Source organism: Malus domestica, chromosome 14 (genome assembly GCF_042453785.1).
Source record: "Malus domestica chromosome 14, GDT2T_hap1".
Taxonomy (NCBI): Eukaryota; Viridiplantae; Streptophyta; class Magnoliopsida; order Rosales; family Rosaceae; genus Malus; species Malus domestica.
The window spans coordinates 6,068,911-6,094,714 of record NC_091674.1 but is presented as its reverse complement, the minus strand read 5'-3'; the positions used below and the strand labels follow the sequence as shown (position 1 = coordinate 6,094,714).

At 38.5% G+C, this 25,804-nt stretch overlaps 2 protein-coding genes and 1 long non-coding RNA gene across 3 annotated transcripts; 1 reads left to right on the top strand and 2 right to left on the bottom strand.

Annotated features, from left to right (window-relative positions):
• Positions 1-2,464: 2,464 nt before the first annotated feature.
• Positions 2,465-4,732, bottom strand: LOC114821171 (uncharacterized). Its single transcript, XR_011575291.1, has 2 exons — positions 3,266-4,732; positions 2,465-2,830 (listed from the first exon to the last, which is right to left on the bottom strand). It is a non-coding gene; the product is annotated as an uncharacterized lncRNA (long non-coding RNA).
• A 4,953-nt stretch (positions 4,733-9,685) lies between these two features.
• On the top strand, positions 9,686-10,591 carry LOC139191121 (uncharacterized mitochondrial protein AtMg00810-like). Its single transcript, XM_070811672.1, has one exon. The coding sequence runs from the start codon at positions 9,686-9,688 to the stop codon at positions 10,589-10,591; it is 906 nt and encodes a 301-aa protein (XP_070667773.1).
• Positions 10,592-22,246: 11,655 nt separating this feature from the next.
• Positions 22,247-24,974, bottom strand: LOC103430992 (uncharacterized). The gene is made up of 2 exons (XM_008369138.4): positions 24,540-24,974; positions 22,247-24,155 (listed from the first exon to the last, which is right to left on the bottom strand). Exon 2 carries the CDS (start codon positions 24,140-24,142, stop codon positions 22,853-22,855), a length of 1,290 nt encoding a protein of 429 aa, XP_008367360.2. The 5' UTR covers positions 24,143-24,155; positions 24,540-24,974; the 3' UTR covers positions 22,247-22,852.
• Between the last annotated feature and the right edge of the window lie 830 nt (positions 24,975-25,804).

Genomic DNA, 25,804 nt, shown 5'->3' with positions numbered 1-25,804 from the left:
AGCCACGTCAGCATTTAACAGATCCATGGATGGAAAATGTAACGGTTGTATGAAATTGAAATAAAATAGTACTTGAGGTATGAAAGTGAAATGTTTTAAAGATGTTGTATAAGATTGCAAATAGACCTCAAACCTGATGGGCTACTATGTAATTTACCCATTCACTGCTGCTATTACTTGTGGTTATTTGTGTCTGCGTGTCCCAGTATATGATAAACATGGTCTATCATGGCATCAAAAGTCAAGATCCATGGATGGAAAATGTAACGGTTGTATGAAATTGAAATAAAATAGTACTTGAGGTATGAAAGTGAAATGTTTTAAAGATGTTGTATAAGATTGCAAATAGACCTCAAACCTGATGGGCTACTATGTAATTTACCCATTCACTGCTGCTATTACTTGTGGTTATCTGTGTCTGCGTGTCCCAGTATATGATAAACATGGTCTATCATGGCATCAAAAGTCAAGATTGCGATGCCATAGACATAAGGTAGCTGAAGCCTGAACTACTATATCGGCATGGCTCGCCATGAGTCACGGGTAAAGATGCAGTTCCAACCAAGCGATAGGTGATTAGAAAGCGTGTGATTCTACACTTTCTTCTATGGCATATCAAACAGAACATAGCTGATTAATTTTCTGCATAATTTGTAAAATAATAACGAGCAATGCTTACCTCCAAGGAATGCGTAGTACGTACAATAATTATATTAATGAAGTTTTAACAAAACACTTCCGATACTATTCACTTTTAATGAAAAACCATATTTTTACCTTTAACTGACACTATTCACTATACCTTTAAAAAAAGCTTTTCGTTAAAAGAGAAGTTTTTCTGGACTTTTCGTTGGTTTTTCTTTAGATTAAAACCATAATTAACCTAGATATACAAGGCCTCGTTTCGTGTCTAGTTATATATTGGATTATATAACTCATTAAATTTCATGTCTACATTCCATTTTGGTAGGATTTTAGAATAAGTTTCCGTATATCTTCAAATTGGACAAGATTCGGATGTTGGCATTCATTTCTGGCATTGATCCAGTACAATATTACTAGGCACCAAACAAGTCCTAATGCCGAAGGATTATGGAACTATCATATAAATGTTAGGCAATCTGAGTGGCTAAATTAGATGGAGCTGGTTTTTGGTTAAGCTCATTTGGAAGTGCTTTAAAATGACTGAAAATACTCTTGATGAAAGTGACTTTGGGTTTCAAATGTTTTTTTTTTTTCAAGAGTTCACTTACATTTTTACTAAAAATTGGTTTCAAAATTGCAAAAAACACTTTCAATCATTTGGCCATGTAACGCTTTGGATTTGAAATCTCCTACGGTAGGTATGCAACGATTTGGAGTTTGGACCAAATAATCGAATTGGACATAACAAAGGCCAACTTTCTTTTAAGGCAACTTTGGGTTCAGCTTTTCCAAAAACTGTCCAAGTGTCTTGGCTTGGGTTAAGAATTTTAGCCCAAATTTATTTGGTGGAACAAAATTGTGTATCAATATGGGAGCAAGTGTCATGTATTTAAAGTAAAATTTGGATCAGTCTACGAACTTTCATTCTAGTTTATATTTGATCCCATAATAAGAGGATTTTTGTTTAACATACCGGTGTTTAAACAGCTAGAACAAGCCTCAAAATCTAGTCATGCAAATCGAGTTGGCTAATGTATCGAAGAAAGACATACGCCTGCGGATTGTTGAATTTTTGTATGGTACGACGTGAATCTTGAAGGCTGATTTGATGGGTGTGCTTCTGTTTAGTTGGCAGTTGGCACTCGACTCTCACTGATTGAGCCTTGGCCCTTGGCTGATATGGAGTCTCTACATCCTGCTGTTTAATGACCCTTAAGCATTTTTTTTTGGTGAACATGACCCTTAAGCTTTCACAACAACGAAAATGGTAGAAACTTCTGCCCCACAATCACTTGTGACCTCCCATATAAAAATGATGCATACTTGCTCTATGAAAACAATGACCATAGGGTCAAGATTTACACTGAATTTAGGGTGCTAGGATTTACAGTCTTCGTGAAATGAAGCAGTTCAGTCGATTCGTCGGTGAAATTCATATGTTCGTCCATTCACGAGTCGTTTGTGATGTCTGCGAAATGAAAAGCAGCAAAAATATACAACTTTGGCTAGATTTGGAGTTTTTCTGGTTAAGCGTAGAAGCAGATACGAAAGGTTGACAAGAAAATGAGTAGTATGTACTTTTCACTGGTCGAGGGATCTGTCTACCATGTTTATGCAGAATCAACCTGTTAGAAGGTTGACAATTTCTTCTACTTACACATGATCGTGGCTGAAAAAGCTATATATATACCCCAACTACATATCAAGCTTTTCAGCGTTGAATCAACCTGAAGGGGTTAGCAAGCAAGGGCAGTTTATATGCCTAGATATCGAAAAAAGGAAAGTACAAGGCATGCAGGTTTTCCACAGAATCAAAGGATTAATAGAAGCGAGTTTAAATATTATAGAGAATTATGCCAAATGAACGCTAGCATAAGAAGTTCATGAGTCTAGCTAAGACTATTTACAATGGAACTACGAAACTGGCCTACTAGTAGTACTAGGGGGCATTTGTTTGCCTTCATTAATTGGGACTGGACTGGACTAGCTGTTAGTCCAATACCGTGTTTGTTCCATGCTGGGACTAACATTAATGAGACTAAATGGGACTAGCATGGACAAAACCCTTCACTAAGAGGTCTTAGCGAGACCCCCCAATAACCATGGGACTAGCTAAGACTATCCTCTCTCGTAATTGTCATGCTCAACAACCACTCCCGATAGACTCCTCGTCATCTCCGGTCACCTAGATCATAATAAAATATTAATAATTTATATATTAAATAATATAATATTAGAATTTGTTATTATCCAGCTTCTTAGTCCAACACTGCACCAAACGCTTCACTAAGTTAGTCTAGCTTAGTCTAGTCTAAGCCAGTCCAGCTTAGTCCTTGGAGCTAGTCCAGTTCGAGATAATCCGGTGCAACAAACGCCCCCCTAGTGTACAATGATTTGCCATGCAAATTGAAAGCCTAAGATCCTTCGGTTAAGGGAGGATCTTTATATGAAAATCTAAAACAAATAAATCAAGCAGATAGCTGCGGAAGTTCCATAATCACACCTCATCAAAGTCAAAGGACAAAGGTTACGGCAAAGGTGAATACTTCCTAGAGTCTGAACTGGGAAAGGCATTTAAGAGGAGGAAAAGGTAATAAAATAAAAGTCAAAGAGCACATACAGGATAACGTTTGGTGAACTGAAGAAGATGCTTCAGTTCAGTCTTCTTCTGGCGGCACGAGAATCTCCACTGTCCATGTCCGAAACCCTTGACGAATCACTTCTTCCTCTGGAAGATGAAGTTGAAAGGGAAACCATGAAATCGATTTCCACAGCTGTGTCCAGTTGGCTTTCTGAATTTATAACAGCAGTAATACTTGAGAAAGAATCTCTATCAGCAACTGGTGCAGGCTGCTGTGGGCTGAAGAAGATGCTTTCAGTTAAGTCTTCTTCTTCTGTGGGCACGAGAATCTCCACTGTCCATGTCCGAAACTCTTGACAAATCATTTCTTCTTCTGGAAGATGAAGTTGAAAGGTAAACCATGGAACAAATTTCCACACCTGTGTCCAGTTGGCTCTCTGAATTTATAACAGCTGCAATACTTGAGAAAGAATCTCTATCACCAACTGGTGCAGGCTGCTGTTGTTCTTGATTTTATTATGGTTACGATAAAATGCCTCAACAAACCTTTCAGCAGAACTCAATGCAGACGAGAGAGAAGATTGTGTTGCTCTGTGCGATTGTGTCCTTTTGAGTAGCAAGGACTGAAGTTGGCGGTTTTCCCTTGTTTCAACACCAGTCACGTTGCTTTGCGTTAAATCCACAACATCATCTGCAAGTACCACTGGATTTTGCTCTCTGCGCAGTCCTCGAGATGTCAGAATCCTATTTAACAAATTAGTTCTTTCTGCTGCTTCCCGGGTATTCTCAGGCTCTGATGGATGAATAACATCCCGAGTCAAATCAAAATTTACAGGGTTCATTTGACATCAAGCCAGCATCAGTACCAGGACCCAGATTCAGGTCAAGGTTCATTGCACCAGACGTCTCCTCACCCAACACAACCAAAAGGCTTATTATATCACAAATTTAACAAACCCAGATCAGAAACCCTAGCTTCACCACAAAACTGAAGAGACCCATATCACAGAACCACAAAAATCACCCAAATTGAACAAGATTGGGCGCACAAAAATTAACGAACAAATCCGTATGAAAACCCACAAAATTGAAGAAACCGAGATGAGAAAGAACCCTAATTGGAGAAAACCCAAATCGGAAACTTCATCCACAACACAGAAATCAGCAAGTCAAGCTAAAATTGGGCCATCAAGCTGGCGACTTGGAGACATTTTTCCATGGTATAAGTTTCTAGATGGAAATCCAGGGTTTCTAAAGCCGAGAAAACAAAAAACTAAAGAAAATTAAACACCTGTCATGGTGAAACGGTGTCGTTGATAATCAGCTAGAGCTGGAGTGAGCTGAGTTGGATCCCGCCTGAGTTGAGTCTGCCCCGAGTCGACTGGTCATGAAGGGCCCTCTTTCTCTAATCAGCGATCTAGTACGGGCAATGAATTTAGGACGGGGCACTGGGGCAGGAGGGGGAGAGAGAGAGAGAGAGAGAGAGAGAGAGAGGAGACAATCCTTTGCGTTGGCGTTTACAAGTGAAGGCTTTGTTTTGGAGGTGGTGATTTTGATGAACGGCTGTGATGGAATTTGTGGACCAGCTTGTACTGCAAATCAAGTGGCTCAAATTGAGTTTCCGCTAGGCTTTGGTTGGGTACTTGTAGAAGTAGAAAGTGATTTCCAAATGGAACTTTTATGTTGTTTCAACTGGTTTTGGACTGGATTATGACATGACATAATTCATAAGAGAGAGTAAGTTGGGTTGACATGCGGCCCACCATGAGTCGAGCACATCCGCGGTCTATTATGGACATCCCATCTAAATTAATACATAATTAAATATTAATAACTGATTTTTTATGTACAAACATACATTTTGGAGGGAAAGGGATCATCTCTGAATCCCTACCTCCTAATTCTCATGACCCACCAATCCGGACCCTTGAAATTTGATCTAACGGTTAAGGTTATTATAACTTTTAATGGAGCCCCTTGTTTTTAGCCGTTGGAACAAATTTCAAGGGTCCGAATTTGTGGGTCATGAGGATTAGGAGGAAGGGATATGGAGAGGATCCCCTTCCATTTTGGAGGGAATAAGACTTGAAATTTTCCATAGAGTGCTATTATGCATGCTCACCTTTTCTATTTTCCCACCTTCTTTATATTGATTTGTCCTCTTTATGTTTTAGTTATAAAGTGGGTGAACATAGTATGCTAATAGCACTTTTTGTGATATTTAGCTTATACTTAGGTTCAAATAACTTCTTTTAACAATTTAAAATAACTAAAGTTGGGTGGCAGAAGTTGGCTTGTTTAGTGGCCCAGCCCTTTATGTGTCAAGGTCGCAGTTTGGAATGGCCTAAATGTTTTATCTAAATGGGAAGAGTTGGCCTTGCCCATTTATTAAGTGGGCCAACCCAACTACATCACGGGCCAAGCTAATTCGCTTAACACCTCTAGCTTGATATGTTTTAATTAATTTACACCCATATTACTAGGTTTTCAGTTTTTGTAAAGCACAATTTGCGAACTATATTGCTTAAGACCCATTTAGAAAAGCTTCTTTAGAAAGCATTTAAAGTGTTTCTTGAAAATGTACTTAAAACGCTTCTTGGAAAAACACTTAAAGGTGTTTATTCAAGAAGCACTTGTTGCAAAGACTAGAAAGTCAGCAGAAGAAACACTTGGACACGAATTCTTTAGAGCAGTTTTGATGTTGTCACCAACATCAAACCCTCGAGCCAAGTTGGTGTTGGGAGCTGCATCTTCCTTTCTTTGCAGTATGCTTCCATTCTTGTCTAACAAACTTGAAGCATCACATCCCTTCCCTGAAAAAGAAAATCATAGCACAATAAAAAAATATGAGGCTTCAATAAAAATTTATAAAGTATAACTTTAAGAAAGATTAGTAAGAGGCTTACATCGACAACAGTAATGAAAATGTAGACGGACAAGGCTTGCACTGATCCTGGGATCGGAAAGGAAAGCTTGCATAACAACATTGCACACAATGCCAGTAATATTCGGGCAAGTGGTGGAGTAAAAGGGTATATTGGAAGTGATGTAGACGTGAGTTGCCGCTATCACTTTTGGACATTGGAAGTGATGTAGACGTGATGTATTGCTTCTTCAACACACAATCACATGTGTGAGTTGTAGCTGTCACTTTTCCTTTGTCCCTTAATTTGCTCTTTAATTCATGGTCTTGTGTTTTATTGAAACTTGTAAGTAGGGTTAGTTGGATTATTTTTTGGTTCTTTATATGACCTAATATCAGGCTTTGTCTATAGGCCTTTAAGCCACTCTCAAGCTCTATATAAGAGCTTCTCCCTTGTACTTGTTTTCTCATGATGAATTATACAAATAGTTGAAATTAAAAAGTTCAATATGGTATCAGAGCAGGAACTATAGGGTCCTGTCTCTGTTGTTTTTTTCTTTAGTTCATTTTTCCTTCTGTTCATTATTTGTTGAGATGGCAGAAGGCAATCCATTCGGTTCTGAGAATACAAGTTCCTCAACCTCAACAACAACCAACATGATACACGGTGAGATCAATCCAAACCAACGACTGTGCTTAGTATTGTTGAATGTGTTCAATTATTTGCCTTGGTCACGAGCCGTCTCTCTTGCCTTAGGAGGAAGATCGAAGCTAGGGTATGTAAATGGAACCATCAAGCCTCCAGAATCCACCTCACTCTCTTTTGATGCATGGCACTCAAATGATCAGCTCGTAATGTCTTGGATTCTTAACTCGATGGAGCCCAAGTTGTCGAAGCTCTTTAGCTATTCAGGATCTTCACACCTACTATGGGAATCTGTTAAGGAAATGTATGGCAGCCAAAACAATGCTGCTCGTGTATTTGAACTGAAGAAGAGTCTTGCTGGCCTAAAGCAAGGTGACCAATCCTTCGTTCAGCACCTTGGAAGCATGAAATCTATGTGGAATGAGCTTGATCTATACCGTCCACACACAACCGAATCCGCTGTGCTCTTGAAGAGGGCTGATGAAGATAAAGTGTTTCAACTGTTAGCAAGCTTGGGAGCTGAGTATGAAGATCTTCATAGTCATTTGCTAATGACCCCAAAATTACCATCATTCATCAGCGTGTGTCATGCAGTTCAAAGGGAAGAAACTCGAAGAAAGGTAATGCATATTGAGCCCAAATTTAGCTCTGAGGCTAAGGTTTTCACTAGCAACCACAAAATTTCTGGTGAAAGATTTTTTAATGGGAAGAAGGCTGACTGGAAGTGCACATATTGCAACATTAAGGGGCACCTACTGGAAAAATGTTGGATCTTACATCCTGAGTTAAAACCTAAGTTTGACAAGGAAGGGAAAATGATCAAAGATGGAAAAGGGTTTGCTCCAAAAGCCCTCCGTGCAACTAGTTGTTCAACTGATGAGATGACAAACTTCACTTCAAATTCGATTTGCTTAATTAATGAATTTGCTGCCTTTCTCCAAAGAAAGAATGAGACCACTGAGAATGAAAAGATGATCACTGAAAACTCCACTGCCATGCTTGGAAAATTCGCTGGCTTTTGGCAAGTTCAGATACCACAACGCACGACAATATCCTAGGTATTGTTAGTGCAATCTCCACTGCTCTCAATGCACATCTCACACATGATTTTTGGATTGTAGACTCAGGTGCCACTGATCATATAACTAATAAAACATCTTGTCTACATGAGTTTCAAAAATTAATTGATCCTACTCATGTATATGTAGCAAATGGTAAAGGGGAACTTGTTCTAGGAAAAGGAAAAATTAGGTTGATGGGTAATGATGTAGAGTCCACTGCACTTTACGTACCTTCATTTCCATTCCAGCTTTTGTCCATAGGAAAAATCATGCACACTTTGGACTGCCTTGCCATATTTTCTCCTCATAACGTTGTGTTTTAGGATCGAGTCACTCAAAAGAAGATTGGTGAAGGGTTTTTTCTAAATGGTCTATACTACCTCTCAAAGAATTTCAATCTTGTTAAGGATCCCATTGCCAACCTAAGTATGCCCAGGAGTACCAACTTTGGCACCAACGTCTCGTTCATCCCTCAGAACCAGTGATGTCTAAGTTATTTCCAAATTTTTGTAAAAGCACACATGAGTGCGAGACCTGTCAAATGTCAAAATCCACTAGGCTGCCTTTGTATCCTCTCAGTCTAAAACCAGTAAACTTTTTGAAGTTGTACACTCAGATATTTGGGGACCTTATCGTGTTGAGTCATTCGATGGATACAAGTATTATGTCACTTTTATTGATGATTATTCTAGGGTTACCTGGGTGTATCTTTTAAAGTTTAAAGGTGATTTTTTTGAAGCTTTCAAAGAATTTCACAAACTAATAACCAATCAATTCGCCTTTACCTTAAGGTCAGAAAATGACACCGAGTATACATCCAATAACATGTCCAATTACTTGAGCAATCATGGTATCTTACATCAAACTAGTTGTGTTGGTACACCATAACAAAATGGTGTAGCCGAGCGAAAGAATAGGGATTTGTTGGAGAAAACAAGGTCCCTTATGTTTCATATGCAAGTTCCCAAGAGATTCTGGTCCCAAACACTTCTCACTGCAACCTACATCATTAACAGACTTCCAACTCGTGTGTTGAATGCCAAGTCACCTTTCGAAGTCATGAAAGGAAGAACCGTCGATTTGACTCATCTCAGGATCTTTGGATGTACTTGTTATGTCCACATCCAAGCTACTCATCGTGATAAACTAGAACTTAGAGCTGTGAAATGTGCATTTATGGGGTACTCTAGTTCTCAAAAGGGATACAAATGTTATAACTCACACACTGGGAAACTTGTTGTCTCTAGGGATATTCGGTTTGATGAACTCACTCATTTCTTTCACAAGGATTCTGAGAATAATCTTCAAGGGGAGAGTCTAATGGACACCTTTCCACTGCTTACTCCTGGAGAAATTCATGCAAACCCCCCAAACCATATCATTAATTCCAACATGGATGAGGTGGTCAGTGAGGAAGTACCCAGTGCTCCAGCACCACAACCACAAGCTGCAACTTCACAATCAGTAGTAGCACCAAGAAGGAACCCTGCTCGAGATTGACATCCCCCGTTAAGGTTACAAGAATACGTTACGTACTCTGCAAGGTACCATATCTCTGAAGCTATTACTTACCAAAAATTGTCGGCCTCCCATGCATTATTTCTCAACCAATTGTCAAACAATCTTGAGCCAAGAAGCTTTCAAGAAGCCTTATGTACACGTGTGTGGCAAAAGCCATGCATGAAGAGCTCAAAGCATTGGATGAAAATGAAACTTGGAGTGTGGTTGATCTTCCCAAAGGCAAGAAGGCTGTAGGGAGTAGATGGATATACAAGACAAAATTCAATTCCAATGGTACCATTGAGAGACACAAGGCTTGATTGGTAGCCCGTGGTTTCACATAAACCTACGGTATTTATTACAAGGAAACTTTTGCCCCGGTTGCCAAAATGAACATAGTGAAGGTGTTGCTATCAATGGCAGTCAATCACGAGTGGCCATTGTTTCAAATGGATGTAAAAAATGCTTTCCTCCATGGTGATCTTGAAGAAGAGGTGTACATAAAGCTACCTCATAGACACCCACGAGAAGGTGAACTTAACAAAGTTTGCAAGCTCTATAAGGCTATATATGGACTCAAACAATCCTATCGAGCTTGGTATTCTAAACTGAGCTCAGTTCTTGAAGTTGCATGGTTCAAAAGAAGTCATGCTGATTCCTCCTTATTTGTTTGCAGTGGTGTCCTAGGCAAGCTCGTTGTGCTTATATATGTGGATGATCTTATAATTATGGGGGACAATGTGAATGAAATCAATGCTCTTAAGTGCTCCATACATCAACAAATTTCCATTAAAGACTTAGGAGTCTTGAAATACTTTCTTAGCATTGAGATGGCCACTTCTTCCAGGGGGTTATTTTTAAATCAAAGAAAGGATGTAGTTGATCTTCTTGATGAAGCACACATGCTTGAGTGTAAACCTGCTCACAATCCCCTTATTAGCAAACTTCAGTTGGATGCCAAAGGTGAGCCTATCTCCAATCATGGTGTTTATCAACGCATGGTTGGAAAACTTATTTACCTCACAATTACTCGACCTGACATTGCTTATTCAGTGAGCCTTGTCAGCCAGTTTATGCATTCTCCTACGTCGGTTCATTGGGAGATTGTCAAGAGAATACTTAGATATCTCAAAGGTTCGGTCGGTAAAGACATACTCATGAATAAAAGTGGGTCCAATCACATCATGGCCTACACTGATGCTGATTGGGCTGGTAATGCCCTTGATCGAAAGTCCACCACATGTTTTTATACGTTTGTTGGAGGTAATCTGGTCACCTGGAAGAGTAAGAAATAAACCGTGGTTGCAAGATCCAATGCTGAAGCTAAATATAGGGCCATGGCAGTAGCAGCTTGTGAACTCATATGGTTGAAGAGTCTTCTATTTGATCTTGGCTTCACCAGCAAGAAACTAATGTTGTTGCTTTGTGACAACCAGGCCGCAATGCATATTGCTTCTAATCCGGTATTTCATGAAAGGACGAAGCACATTGAAGTTGATTGTCATTACATTCGTACATAAGTTCAATCCAATGTCATCAACACTGTGTACACTAGAAACCATGATCAACTTACTGATCTTTTCACGAAAGCTCTAGACTTTACATAATTTCAACGGTTGTTGTGCAAGCTTGGATCAATTAACCCTCTTGATCCAGCTTGAGGGGGAGTATTGGAAGTGATGTAGATGTGAGTTGCAGCTGTCACTTTTGGACATTGGAAGTGATGTAGACGTGATGTATTGCTTCTTCAACACACAATCACATGTGTGAGTTGCAGCTGTCACTTTTCCTTTGTCTCTTAATTTGCTCCTTAATTCATGGTCTTGTGTTTTATTGAAACTTGTAAGCAGGGTTAGCAGGATTATTTTTTGGTTCTTTATATGACCTAATATGAGGCTTTGTCTATAGGCCTTTAAGCCACTCTCAAGCTCTATATAAGATCTTCTCCCTTGTACTTGTTTTCTCATGATGAATTATACAAATAGTTGAAACTAAAAAGTTCAATAGGGAATGTACTCATATGGTTATTGAGGTGATTAATCATGTCTTTATAGTTAGTAAGAGAGTCACTTTGCTTAGGTTTGTGAGAGCACAATGATTCAGTCCGATTTGGCTCATTTACAGTTTAATGTACAACATTTTCTATTTTTAATATGTACCTGTATGGTTTTTTGTCATAACATGTACCCATATGCAATATATTAGTTTGGGTACATTTATATATGCACTTATAATTTTTCTAAACCCTATTTAATAAATGTACCCACAGTGTACATATACAAATGTACCCAAATTGATATATTGGCACCTGGGTATATGTTATGACAAAAAAGCATATGGGTACATAAGAGAAACATAAAATGTTGTACTTAGAAATCCCCATGTGGTATACTTTGTGGATATGGCAGGATTTAGGAAGTGTGTTGGCGTAGTATATTTGAAATGTTTGTGTAACGTGAGGGCTACTAGGGGACCGTTAATCCCGTTGTCATGGGGAGTTGTGACTTCAAATTAGTACCCTGTCTAGTTCCGAGATGTTCTAAACTAAACCGTGTTCCATTTAAATTCCACTCTGTTTCTTTAAGTTTGTTCTAAACCGTGTTCCGTTTGAATTCTGTTAAGTTGGTCTACAATCCCTTTTTCCATTTGGTTTCGTTGAGTTGGTCCGGAACCGTATTCCATTTGGGATCCGTTAAATTAGTCCAAAACACTCTTTCATCTAGATTTCGTTAAGTTGGTTCAGAATCCGGTTCCCTAGTCGGTTTTGTTGAGTGGTCTAGAACTCTATCTTTGATGGATTCCGTTAAGTTGGTTCAAAATTCCATCTTCTTACTCGGTCTATTGAGTTGGTTAAGAACCGTGCTTCATTTGGATTTTGTTGAGTTAGTCCAGAATCTGCCTTCTTACTTCGCTCCATTGAGTTGGTTAAGAATTGTGCTTAGTATAGATTCTGTTGAGATGGTTTAGAATCCTTATTCCTACTAGGTTTCGTTGAGTTGGTCTGGAATCCCTTTTCTTACTCGGTCTCACTGAGTTGGTATGGAACCGTGCTTTGTCTGGATTCTATTCAGTTGGTCCAGAATCCTTCTTCCTACTCGGTTTCAGTTTCGTTGAGTTGGTCTAGAATAGTTATTTGTTTGGATTTCATTAAGTTGGTCTGAAATCCCTCTACCTACTCGTTTCCGTTAAGTTAATCTCAAACCGTCTTTCGTCAGGATCCCGTTGAGTTTGTCCGGAATTCATCTTCTTACTCAATTACGTTAAGTTGGTTCGGAACCATTATTCATCTGGATTTCGTTGATTCAGTCTGGAATCCCTCTTCTTACTCTGTTTCGTTGAGTTGGTTCGGAATCGTGCTTCATTTGGATTACGTTGAGTTGGTCCAGAATCCCTCTTCTCATTCGGTTTCGTTAAGTTGGTATGGAATCGTGCTTGGTCTGAATTGCGTTGAGTTGGTCTGAAATTCCTCTTCTTGCTTGGTTTCTTGAGTTGATCCAGAATTGTGCTTTGTCTGGATTATGTGGAGTTTGTCTAGAACCATCCTCCATTTCGATTTAGTTGGTTGGTTGGGAATCTCACTTCCTATTTGATTACATTAGACTTCATTGAGTTAGTCCGAAATCACACTTCTTATTCAATTCTTTTGAGTTCGTCTGGAACTCTAGATCATTGTGCATATAAGTTGCTCAAGTTTACGCTTGTGTTTGTAACTTAGGGATTACAATGCTATTGCTTGGATTTCATGTAGGTAAATACAGCAAACCTTACAGAGGTTGGCTTTATTAAAACTAGTAGGGTAACTTTTGGTCTTGTTGGTTGATTAACGTAGTTAAACGTTAATATTGTGCATATTTGATTCATGGAATTGATTATTTATTGAGATTGTGAAATTGTTTTTGGAAAACACTGTTACACATGTGAATGACAAATGACAATCATGGTTGTTATATGGTTCGTTAAGTAGTCTAGAATCTAGTGAATCATACTAATAGAGTTCCAATGAGTGATTCTAGAACTCTATGTTTTTATGCTAGAAGTATTATGAGAAATGTCGATGTTTATAAAAGGAAAAGTCTAACACCTAGGTTAGATGCAGCCATGAAATAAAAGGAAAAGTTTTTATGTTATAGAACAGTTGGGTTGTTTTTTGTCATGTCTCGAAAGCAAGGCATGATAATTGAATAGGTACATACATCACATGTTGATCCTGGAAGTAACTCGGAATCGGGACATGATGCATATGCTCCCTAGAATAGGAATAGAAACAAATATGATTACTAAAATCCATTATTTTATATGCCAGTTAACAATAACGTTAAAATTTTAGAAATTATGTTAGAGCATTGCATTCTTGATTCCGTCTTTCTTGAGGAATTAAAAATCCACCTCTCACAAAGAATTCAATTCCTCCAAAAAGAGGAGCTGAATATTTTTTCTTTTAAAGCCCCACTTTTGTTTCGATTCATACGTAGTAAGTAAACATAAGAATACTGATCGAAATCTAACTCCAATTTTGATTTTGATTACAAATATTTAAATATGCCACAAAAGTAATGGGATCATATACTCGAACGGAGGACATTTACATTGCGATGAACATTTGGATAAAACTTAGTGTTCATAGTGTACACGACTCACTCCAATTAAATTTATGTGAACGATTATGCTTAACATTTCCAATCTACAAACAAACATACATTAACATTAACTTTTTTGCCAGCAGTTAAGTAATAAAAATCTCCCCCCGTAGTGTAATCGATGCATGTTTGCCACTTTCACTGCCGGATGATGCTTAATAATTCTCCACAATTAGAGCGACGTAGGGTATATGGTGGGTGCATTCCTACAAATTTCAGAACTAGGGATACATTTTGCACACGAAGTAATTAATCTCCCGAGTCACTCATACAAGAGTAATGCATGCATGCAATTAATCAAAATTCTAGAGTTAGGAAAAATAAAGATACTTCATCTTAACCAGGACCAACTGGTTTCTTTGGTATTATACACGTGGGTTGGTGAGAGTTGTTAATACTTTACAACTAACATATTGGATGAGATTAATTGGTCAAATTTGTTAATCAAATGATATAGTATATATGCATGTAGAATTATGAGAATAGTGTAATTATATTAGTGTCACAAGGTGCATATATATAAGTTTATGATTTGACGTACAAGTAAATCACAATCCCACGTGGATTACAAAATCTAGCCCTATAGAATTCTATCTGGATTCTTCTACACTAGCATTCCCTTACAAACTTTTTAGCCTTGATGTAACGACCCGTCTCCAAATTTTACAGTTTTATAAATTTTAAAGGACAAATTTATGAAAATGCCCTTCGAGGTAAAACGTTGACTTTTGTTGACCACCTTGTCGTGTCATGTAAGACTCGTTTCCTTGGCATATCCTCGTAGTACTCGTCATCGCGAATGCGTGAGTGCAAGTGGAATCAAGTTTGGAGTTACGATGAATGTTTTAAGGAATTTGAAACGTAAGGGTATTTTGGTAATTTTACCAAGTAAAGATATTTCACTTTGAACCACTCACAGATTGACACGTGGCAGTTTCCCTTCACTTTTTGGGGTGTTCTTTTGGCCCATGTATTCCCCCCTCCCATGACATCTCTGTCTCTCTCTAGAATTCTCTCCCCTTCTCTATTTCCCTCAGCTCCCTCTCATCTCTCCCTCATCTCTCTATTATTTTCTCATCACTTTCCCGTGCCTTACCTCTGCATCAACAGTGGTGACACCCAATCACCACACCTTTCTCCGACGAGTCACTCCATGAATCACCACCATTACATTGTATTTAGGCTTGAATCAAGGACATGAATGCGTGAGGAAAATCAACTCGAGGATTCTCGACCTTTGCAACAAACACTGAGTTTTTCCCAATAGCCTCCACTGGTCGTAGGCTAGGTAAACTTTGGGGTTCATCTCCTCTTTTCCTTCCGATGTTTAGTTCGATTCCTAAGTCGGCGTGTTCATTTTGGTGAGCTCGGGATGCAGAAACCATGAGGACTGCTTTCCCAGTTTCAGGCGAGGGACCATGGCTTCCGGGGCCACCGCCTAGTGGCGGTGAGTGCGGCAGCACGTGGGGGAACCCGAGGTCCCTCCTTACGTTTTTTGACGTGTCGAATTTGTGAGACCCCGTATTTTAAAATAAATATTTATTTAGAGTTTTAGATGCCAATGTTATTGGTAATTAAATGGTGCAACATGGAACCTGGAGGTGGTAAGGGTGGATATATTTAAGTGCTTAGTCACTTATATTTCTTACACGTGTGATTATAGGTTTGATGAATAAGCAGCATAGGTTGGTTAGTCTTCATTAAAAAGTGGCTGCGTGGAAAGATTTTAGGACACCAGTTTATCCTTGTCTTTGAGACCCCAAAAACCATCCAATTCCAACCAAGTTGTTGCCGGCTTCCCTAACCTATAAATAGAAGGCCATGCTCCATTGTTTTCGCATATCAAGGAAACATGCAGAGCATGCATCGAAGGTTCAACGTAGAGAGAAGCAAGAGAGTTTAGGGTTAGAGAGTTTGAGGTTTGTAGAGATGTTAGTTGGGTTGTCTTGCCAAAGCTTGGATTATCAAGGTGAGTGGTTTATGTAATGTGTTTCAAAGTATTCTTATTTTCTGATAAATGAAAACCATGAATTATAGTGGGTTTTATCTATTTATAAATCTCTATCTATTTTAAGTCAAGCATGTTGGATTTATTGAAATGCTTTTGGAATTATTAATATGGTGATATGTGGATTATTTGGGTATGTTCATGGAGTATGAGAACTTTAGTGTTGCATTAATCCAAGGGATAAATGTAAACTGCACACGGGGACATTAGGGCAAAAAGGCCAGTAGAGGTCACGTGGTGAGTTACAATTTATGAAGGATGTAATGAACACGTAAAAGGATGATGTGATATGAAATTACGTGGTTAAACCTTTGATATTATTATTGTATTTTCTAGTGTGTGTAAACATGCATTGCTTGATTGACATATTACATATTCTACTCATTGAGCGATGGTGGTTGTTGCTCACCCCTCACCTATTATTTTACAGATGTTATTTGGCAAGACATGTGTTAAAAGAGCTGAGGTTGTGATTGAGGAGAAGTTTAAGGATTTTAATTTATTACTTTTGTACACCCTGTGAGGAATTTGGAGTTATATTTAAAAAGTGGAGTTTATTTTTCCAACCCGTGTCAATTTCCTTTTATTTATTTTACTTTTACTCGTGCACTGGGTGCGGGGTTAATTTTTTTTCCAACCCCGGATCCGGGACGTGACAGAATTCGTCACCCGTTTTCCAAAATTCTGACGTTTTAGTATAGTTTTTTAAATGGCCTCTATATGTGTTTAGGTGCTTCGGTGGGAGGTGGCACCCTCCTCGCTAGTTCAAGCAGCTCTCGGGCAATAAAATATTTGTGAGTGGACCCCTTCTTAACTTATATGTTTTTATAAACATTACCCTAGCATGCATCTCATGTTTCATGATTTAAGTATGTTTTATAATATGATTTATGGATTTCTATAATTTAGGGTTTACAAAATATTAATAATTTATAGAGATTACGTTTTACGAATGGATACAAGTTATTGGATTTGCATACATGGATTTCTATGGATTTCGAATACTATTTATATTACGAAATTGCGAATATGATTTATTTTATGGATTCATGAATATGATTTATCATGGATTTATGAGATGTGACTTTGAGCTTTTGAACTCCGGTATTTTAATACGAGTTTTGAGATATGTTTTTGGTACTTATCTAATGGGTTATCATATGGCACATACACACAACACGGGTATGACGTCTATCGCCATATGACACAATTGATGATGTTTATGATATACCCCCAGCTTAACTGCCGAAAGCAGTGTCGGACAGCTTCACTAGCCACGGTTAGTGTTGATGTGTATGTTATGCTATTTTATTCAGCTTCACCTTCGGGTGATGGACAGGTTATTCAGCTTCACCTTCGGGTGATGGACATGTTATTCAGCTTCACCTTCAGGTGATGGACATGTATTACATTTGGGCGACTATGATACCCCTAGTGAGTACCTCACTGACGTGATTTCTAGATGTTTTACAAAATTGCCTTCGGGCAATGATATTTCTATAATTGAGCACTAGATTTTACGCACTTGCTTATTAAATGGTTTTTCATGGCATGCTAGGGTTTTCAGAAAATCTATTATGTAGTATTATATGTGTTTTCAAAACAGGGGCTTATTATGTTCAGAAATAAAATGTTTTCTTCTTATTAGTATTATTATAAAAGTTTGTCCACTCACCTTTTGGTTTTTGCGCCACCTCAGGAGTTAGAATCGAGACATTTGTTCCCGGTGTCATGACTCTACAACATAGGTATCCTCGAGTCTTCTTAGTATAGGTATCATTTCCTTGTTCGTATCTTTTCTTACTAATTCTTCCATATTATTCTTAGTCGTTGTATGCTCTGAACATGTTCGTACAATGGCATATTTCGTTCTAATTGCATATTCTTTATTTGTTTGCATATTTAAAATGGCTTCGTCACCCTTGGGTGTCGACCAGCACGTGCCTACCCTGGTATATGGGGATATTGGGATTGGGGCGTGTTAGTTTGGTATCAGAGAATGGTTTGTTCAGAGCATACCTAGGATCTTCTCTTACTCTAGTAGTGTGTTGGCCTTGATATCATTTGGATGTCATGGCTTCTGTTTACTGATGTCCTTCGGCACAGTTGTGCAATCCTCATTCAGCCTGAATAGTCACATCCTATTTGAAGTATAAGAAATTCGTGTCGGGATTGTGCCTCAAGTTTGCTGTAATTATTTGATGAATGACTTTCAATATCGGATTGCTATTCTGCAACATATGTTCCTTAGGAATGGTGGGCAGAGGCATATCTGTTGGGAAATCGCTTATGACATCCAAAGTCGTGTTGGAGAAAGTTAAGGAAACACCAGTTGTAGGCGGAGTTAGTAGGTATCTGTAGGGTAGACCGAATCAACTTCCTCGGGCTTGTTGTTTCCACTAAGGAAATCCGTGTGGACCCTTAGAAAAATTTCTCGATGATGATCTTATTGATAATTTCCTTGTCCATTTCAACCTTGAGGTCAGTTCCGTAAACATCAACAGCCAGCCTTATATCAAATCCTCAAATTTTGACCTTGCTTAGATTACAAACCTTTCTTGGGAGACGTGAGTGTAGCAAACGGTGTCCTTACCCATATCTAAAAAGGTTACAATTGTAGAAAAATAAAAAATCCTCTCGAGTGTCGTGAATTACGAAATACTATTGTTCTTGTTGATTTCAATCGACAGTTGCCAACGATTCTTTGACCATAGTCCTATTCTCATTTCCCTTAGCTAGGAAAAATTCAATTCTGTTAAGATGTTGAGTGTGAACGAAATAATGATGAAACTTTTTTTTGGCAACAAAAAATTTAGGAAGAGATTGACGACTCTCATAACTAGTGCCAGAGTAATACCAAATAAGATGAACTTTATTTCTCCTATATCTCTTAGTTTTTCAAAAGTTAAAGATAACTTATATTATTCGACTGTAAAAATATAAATTGATATGCTTGCGTAAGGACAAGCTAGGATTGTTGACCATGGGACAATGCCGCAAGGGGGAGGGGATGGCTTAAAACACACTCTCCGTGTGTTCAATCATGGCCTTTGCCTTCTCCAATCATCTTGCTCCCATTCTCTTTTCTCACACTTTCCAGGCTTCATATGTCCAACATCATATCCCAAACAGAATCGTCGTCGTCATCATCAAACCAAGCAAGTAGCAACAATACTATTTACCTGTGTCAATGGGACCTGCGGTCCCACATATGTTATTAATCTGCAGAGTGACAGAGTCAGATTTGGAGAATCCAATAGATTGATTGGTATATCTTTAGTGTTACTAATCATTTAACGGGAATAAATCAATAGACTGATTACAAAAACAAGAAGAAAAAAAAAAACCCTATACCTAGTAAAGAAATATAAACTCGTCAATCTAACAGTACTCATGTTTCCATTAATATGAGAATTCGCACTTTAGATGAACTACGGTTTTGAAACTAAACTGTAAGTAATTTAAGACTCAAAGACTTGACAAATATAAAGAGTTGTGCTAGCATCAGTCTTGACTAAAATTTAGAAAATATGAGAAGTGAAGATTGATTGGATTTTGTTTTTGTTGTGCAGGATTTTCGGATTTCCCTACAATTCGCTGCCACTAGTCTAATATTATTGTGGTTATCAGTGTCTGTGTGTCCCAGCATATGATAAACACGGTCTATCATGGGCATCAAAAGTCAAGATTGCGATGCCATAGACATAAGGTAGCTGAAGCCAGAACTACTATATCGGCATAGCTCCCCATGAGTCATGGGTAAAGATGCAGTTCCAACCAAGGGATAGGTGATTAGAAACCGTGTGTTTCTACACTTTCTATGGCATATCAAACAGAACCTAGCTAATTAATTTTCTGCATAATTTGTAAAATAATAACGAGCAATGCTTACAATAATTAGATTAAAGCCATAATTAACCTAGATATATAAGGTCTCGTTTCGTTTTGTGTCTTGTATATTAAATTAGATAACTTATTAAATTTTGTCTCTACATTCAGTTTTGGTAGGATGGAAGAATGAGTTTTCTTCTATCTTCAAACTAGACAAGATTTAGACATTGATATTTGTTGATGCACAAAACCGGAGGTATTGGAACAACGTAAATCCGACCGTGAATCTGCAAGAAAGTAAATAACACAAGATGTATCGTGGTTCACCCCAAGGTTTGGGCTACGTCCACACTGATTATTGTATTTCTCTGAGAAGTGAGGGGAGTGAGTGTGAGAGCCTCTGTAATGAGAGTGAGGCTTTGAGAGGGGGTGAGAGGGCCAAGGAATTGGCATTCTCTAATTGTGAGGGTGAGGAGTCATTTTATAGAATAAGGGCTCCTCACTTATTACATATTTGCCCATTCCTTTATTACATAATGACATTTAAGTCTCCTGAGTATTTGTACGAGATCTAAATACGGAGGCCCTAAGTATGGTATAAACAATATTCATTTCCTGCTTTGGTCCAGTACAATATTACTAGGCACCAAACAAGTCCTAATGCCGATGGATTTTGAAACTATCATATACATGTTAGGCAATCCGAGTGGCTAAATTAGATGGAACTAGTGTTTGGTTAAGCTCATTTGGAAGTGCTTTTAGAATGATTGAAAGCGTTTTCGGTTAAAGTGTTTTCGGTTAAAGTGTGTTTGGGATCCAAATGTTTTTCAGAATTCACTTGCATTTTTATTAGGGATCGGTTATAGATTATGTTAATAAAAAATACTTTCAATCATTTTAAAAGTATTGATAAACAGTTGAAAAAAGTAGCAGCAAATCGCATACAACGCTTTGGATTTGAAATCTCCTGCTGTCGATATGCAACGATATGGAGTTTGGACCAAACAATTGACGTGGAAATAAAAAAGTCCCAACTTTCTTGTAAGGTAACTTTCGGTTCTTCCTTTCCAAGAACTGTCCAAGTGTCTGGCTTGCTTGGTTTAATAATTTTAGCCCGAATTTCTTTGGTGGAACAAATTTGTGGATCAAAACGTAGGATCGGTCTCTGAACTTTCATTCTAGATTAGATTTGATCATTGAACTCATTCTAGATTAAGTTTGATCGCTGAACCAAAAGGTCCTTGAATTTAACAAAAAAAATCCACTATTGGTTACTTTGTAGATTTTTCGTCAATTTGATTACGTAACAGAACATAGAACCCCAACAAGTCTCCGAACTTTTACCCTAATTTAGACTTGATCCTTGAACATTCACCGCAAGATTAGAATTTGTATCCATGGTATCGCTTGAAATTTTGTCTTTTGCATGTTTACTTCATAGATCACAAGACTAAGAGTTTTTGCTGTTGCAAATCCTGTATACTTGTGCTCAAAAGATATTTTTCTTCTTTGACGCTCGTATACTACAACGACAACAAAACCTTATCCCATTAAGTAGTGACCGCTATATAAACCTAGAAAACCATGGCTCATGTGACGAAGATAAAAGCAGCAGGATTACAATAAAAAAAGAATTTTGTACAATACACCGGTGTCTAAACAGCTAGAATGAGGTTCATAATCTAGTCATGCAAATCGAGTCGGCTAATGTTTCGATGAATCCCATACGCCTGCGCATTGTAGAATTTTCGTACAATAAGACATGAATATGGAAGAGATTTTTTAAGACAGCACAATGGTTTTTGCACCCATTTTAACCTTGGCTGATGCGGAGTCGCAAGTTCTGCTCGAATACCATCCTGCTGTTTAATCATCATCTTACGCTGAACTTGGAGGGCTAGGATTTGAGAAAGTGGAAAAGGAACGAAGATGTAGGAGAAGAGTACAGAAGAGAGGGAGGAGGTCCAGATTAATCTGAAATAGTAGTGTAAACTGTTTTTGGGTAAAGAAGAGAGGCTAGGATTTAATCATCATTCTATTAACTGTCTCTGTGAAATGAAGCAGGTCAGTCGATTCGTCGATAGAATTCGTACGTTCATCCATTCATGAGTCGTTTGTGATGTCTGCGACATGAAAAGAAGCAAAAAATATAAAACTTTGGCTAGATTTGGAGTTTTTCTGGTTAAGCATAGAAGCAGATATGATAGGTTGACAAGAAAATGAGTAGTATGTACGTTTCACTGGTCGAGGGATCTGTCTACCATGTTTATGCAGAATCAACCTGCTAGAAGGTTAACAATTTCTTCTACTTGCACATGATCATGGCTGAAAAAGCATACGTATACGCCAACTATATATCAAGCTTTTGAGCGTTGAATTGAACTGACAGGATTAGCAAGCAAGGGCAGTTTATATGCCTAGATATCGAAAAAAGGAAAGTACAAGGCATGCAGGTTTTCCACAGAATCAAAGGATTAATAGAAGCGAGTTTAAATATTATAGAGAATTATGCCAAATGAACGCTAGCGTAAGAAGTTCATGAGTCTATTTACAATGGAACTACGAAACTGGCCTACTAGTAGTACTAGTGTACAATGATTTGCCATGCAAATTGAAAGCCTAAGATCCTTCGGTTAAGGGAGGATCATTATATGAAAATCTAAAACAAATAAATCAAGCAGATAGCTGCGGAAGTTCCATAATCACACTTCATCAAAGTCAAAGGACAAAGGTTACGGCAAAGGTGAATACTTCCTAGAGTCTGAACTGGGAAAGGCATTTAAGAGGAGGAAAGGGTAATAAAATAAAAGTCAAAGAGCACATACAGGATAACGTTTGGTGAACTGAAGAAGATGCTGCAGTTCAGTCTTCTTCTGGCGGCACAAGAATCTCCACTGTTCATGTCCGAAACCCTTGACGAATCACTTCTTCCTCTGGAAGATGAAGTTGAAAGGGAAACCATGAAATCGATTTCCACAGCAGTGTCCAGTTGGCTTTCTGAATTTATAACAGCAGTAATACTTGAGAAAGAATCTCTATCAGCAACTGGTGCAGGCTACTGTGGGCTGAAGAAGATGCTTTCAGTTAAGTCTTCTTCTTCTGTGGGCACGAGAATCTCCACTGTCCATGTCCGAAACTCTTGACGAATCATTTCTTCTTCTGGAAGATGAAGTTGAAAGGGAAACCATGGAATCAATTTCCACAGCTGTGTCCAGTTGGCTCTCTGAATTTATAACAGCTGCAATACTTGAGAAAGAATCTCTATCATCAACTGGTGCAGGCTGCTGTTGTTCTTGATTTCTATTACGGTTACGATAATATGCCTCAACTAACCTTTCAGCAGAACTCAATGCAGACGAGAGAGAAGATAGTGTTGCTCTGTGCGATTGTGTCCTTCTAAGTAGTAAGGACTGAAGTTGGCGGTTTTCCCTTGTTTCAACAGCGGTCACGTTGCTTTGCGTTAAATCTACAACATCATCTGCAAGTACCACTGGATTTTGCTCTCTGCGCAGTCCTCGAGATGTCAGAATCCTATTTAACAAATTAGTTCTTTCTGCTGCTTCCCGGGTATTCTCAGGCTCTGATGGATGAATAACATCCCGAGTCAAATCAAATCTATTACCAAGACGGCGAATCATCTCCTCTACCGGAAAACTCAATGCACTCCTCTGAATGGTTTGTCTAAAACTTTCAACCCGACGTGCATGAGGCCTAAGAGGGATCTTAAGATTTGAGTCGTCATCTTGCTCACGCACGTTGTTTCCACGACCATAGATTGGGGTGACATTCTTCATTGTTACCTCTCCCTTACAAACAGGGCATTCCTTTGCATCTTGCACATGCAACCAACGGTAAATGCATGGCCAACAAAACAAATGACCACAACAAGTCACAACAGGGTCCCTAGCCAAGTCCAAACAAATATTACAATCGAAAAAGCTCCCATCACTGCCACCGCCCTTTTCAACATCATCCTTATTCTCAGAATTCTCATTTTCCAAAATCCCATTGTTATTATCACATGTCTTGGGTGCGTCACTTGTTCTTTCTTCTGCTGTAAGGCTACCCTCACCGGGTTGTAATGTACTTGAGTTACCAGAGTTGACCATCAATTCATTCAACTCCATGGAAATATTCCGCCTTTCAGGTAGCATGGAAATATTCCGCCTTTCAGGTAGCGTGGAAATATTCCGCCTTTCAGGTAGCGGCCATCTCCTCTGCCGGGCCCTCCTCATAGCTTCCGCAATTCTGCGGATAGGCGCTTCAGTCCAAGCATCCAAATTTACAGGTTCATTTGACATTGAGCCAGCATCGGGACCAGGACCCAGATTCAGGTCAAGGTTCATTGCATCAGACGTCTCCTCACCCATCACAACCAAAAGGCTTATTATATCACAAATTTAACAAACCCAGATCAGAAACCCTAGCTTCACCACAAAACTGATGAAACCCAAATCACAGAACCACAAAAATCATCCAAATTGAACAACATTTGGCGCACAGTTCAAAAAACCCTAATCGTAATAAAAAATCACGAACAAATCCGTATGAAAACCCACAAAATTGAAGAAACCGAGATGGGAAAGAACCCTAATTGGAGCAAACCCAAATCGGAAACTTCATCCACAACACAAAAATCAGCAAGTCAAGCTAAAATTAGGCCATCAAGTTGGCGACTTGGAGACATTTTTCCATGGTATAAGTTTCTAGATGGAAATCCAGGGTTTCAAAAGCCGAGAAAACAAAAAACTAAAGAAAATTAAACACCTGGGTCATGGTGAAACGGTGTCGTTGATGATCAGCTAGAGCTGGAGTGAGCTCGAGAGCGAGTTGGAGACCGCCTGAGCTGAGTCTGCCCCGAGTCGACTGGTCATGAAGGGCCCTCTTTCTCTAATCAGCGATCTAGTCCACAGAGAAGGATTAGATGGATGAGTACGGGCAATGAATTTAGGACGGGGCACTGGGGCAGGAGAGAGAGAGAGAGAGGGAGGGAGAGAGAGAGAGAGGAGAGACAATCCTTTGCGTTGGCTTTGCTTTGGCTTTGCTTTTACAAGTGAAGGCTCTGTTTGGGAAGTGATGATTGTGATGAACGGCTGTGATGGAATTTGTGGACCAGCTTGTACTGCAAATCAAGTGGCTCAAATTGAGTTTCCGCTAGGCTATGGTTTGGGTACTTGTAGAAGTAGAAAGTGACTTCCAAATGGAACTTTTATGTTGTTTCAACTGGTTTTGGAACAACTTAACATGTACTGGATTATGTGTTTGGACTGAAATCAAGCAATGGGCCTGTGTAAGGCCCAAAACACTAGATTCTGGACTAAAGGCTTAATGGGTATTTATTTTTCTTCCAAATAAACTATGCTTAGCCCAATTTTTAAAGGCACTTTATGACGTGGCATTGTGGTCGACAAAAAACCCCTTTCACACAAAAGGAAAGATGTTCAACCATTATTACAGAAGAAAAAGTACTTTTCAGTGGCAGGTTGTAGTTTTGAGAGGATAAAAGCTCGAGTTACCAAGTGGAAACTCATCCTATGACAGCAATCACATCAGCAACTTGGATCAGGGGAATGAACTAAGGGGAAAGGCTTACTCCATAAGTAAGAGGATGTTCTATAAAGGCATCATTAATGAAGAAGAAAAAGACACTCAACTTAACATACAAAAATACTTCAAAGCTTTGCAAGCCTACTTTTACAAATTCCTTTTGTATTTTAAGCATCCATTTCCCTTTATATCTCTCCCACATTACTTGCAAGGGAGGAGCCAATTTTTTATTTTTCGCTAGCTGACATAAAACCATATGTTTATTTTTTTCAATATAAAAGAACAACAATAGAATATAGACAAATCTTGAAATCATAAACCTAACCGACAACTTCAAGGACCATATAAATAATTAAAGGAAAACTAATAAAAATGGCTTGAAAACTTTGAGTTTTAATCAAAAGGACAAAAATGTGTTTTAAGTGAATAGTAAAAGGAGTGACTTTTTAGAGTAAAAATGTCATTTTTGTTAAAAGTGAATAGTA

Bases quoted from the DNA above. Each gene is read 5' to 3' on its own strand.
- LOC139191121 (XM_070811672.1), top strand. From the start codon at position 9,686: ATGAACATAGTGAAGGTGTTGCTATCAATGGCAGTCAATCACGAGTGG.
- LOC103430992 (XM_008369138.4), bottom strand. From the start codon at position 24,142: ATGGGTGAGGAGACGTCTGATGCAATGAACCTTGACCTGAATCTGGGT.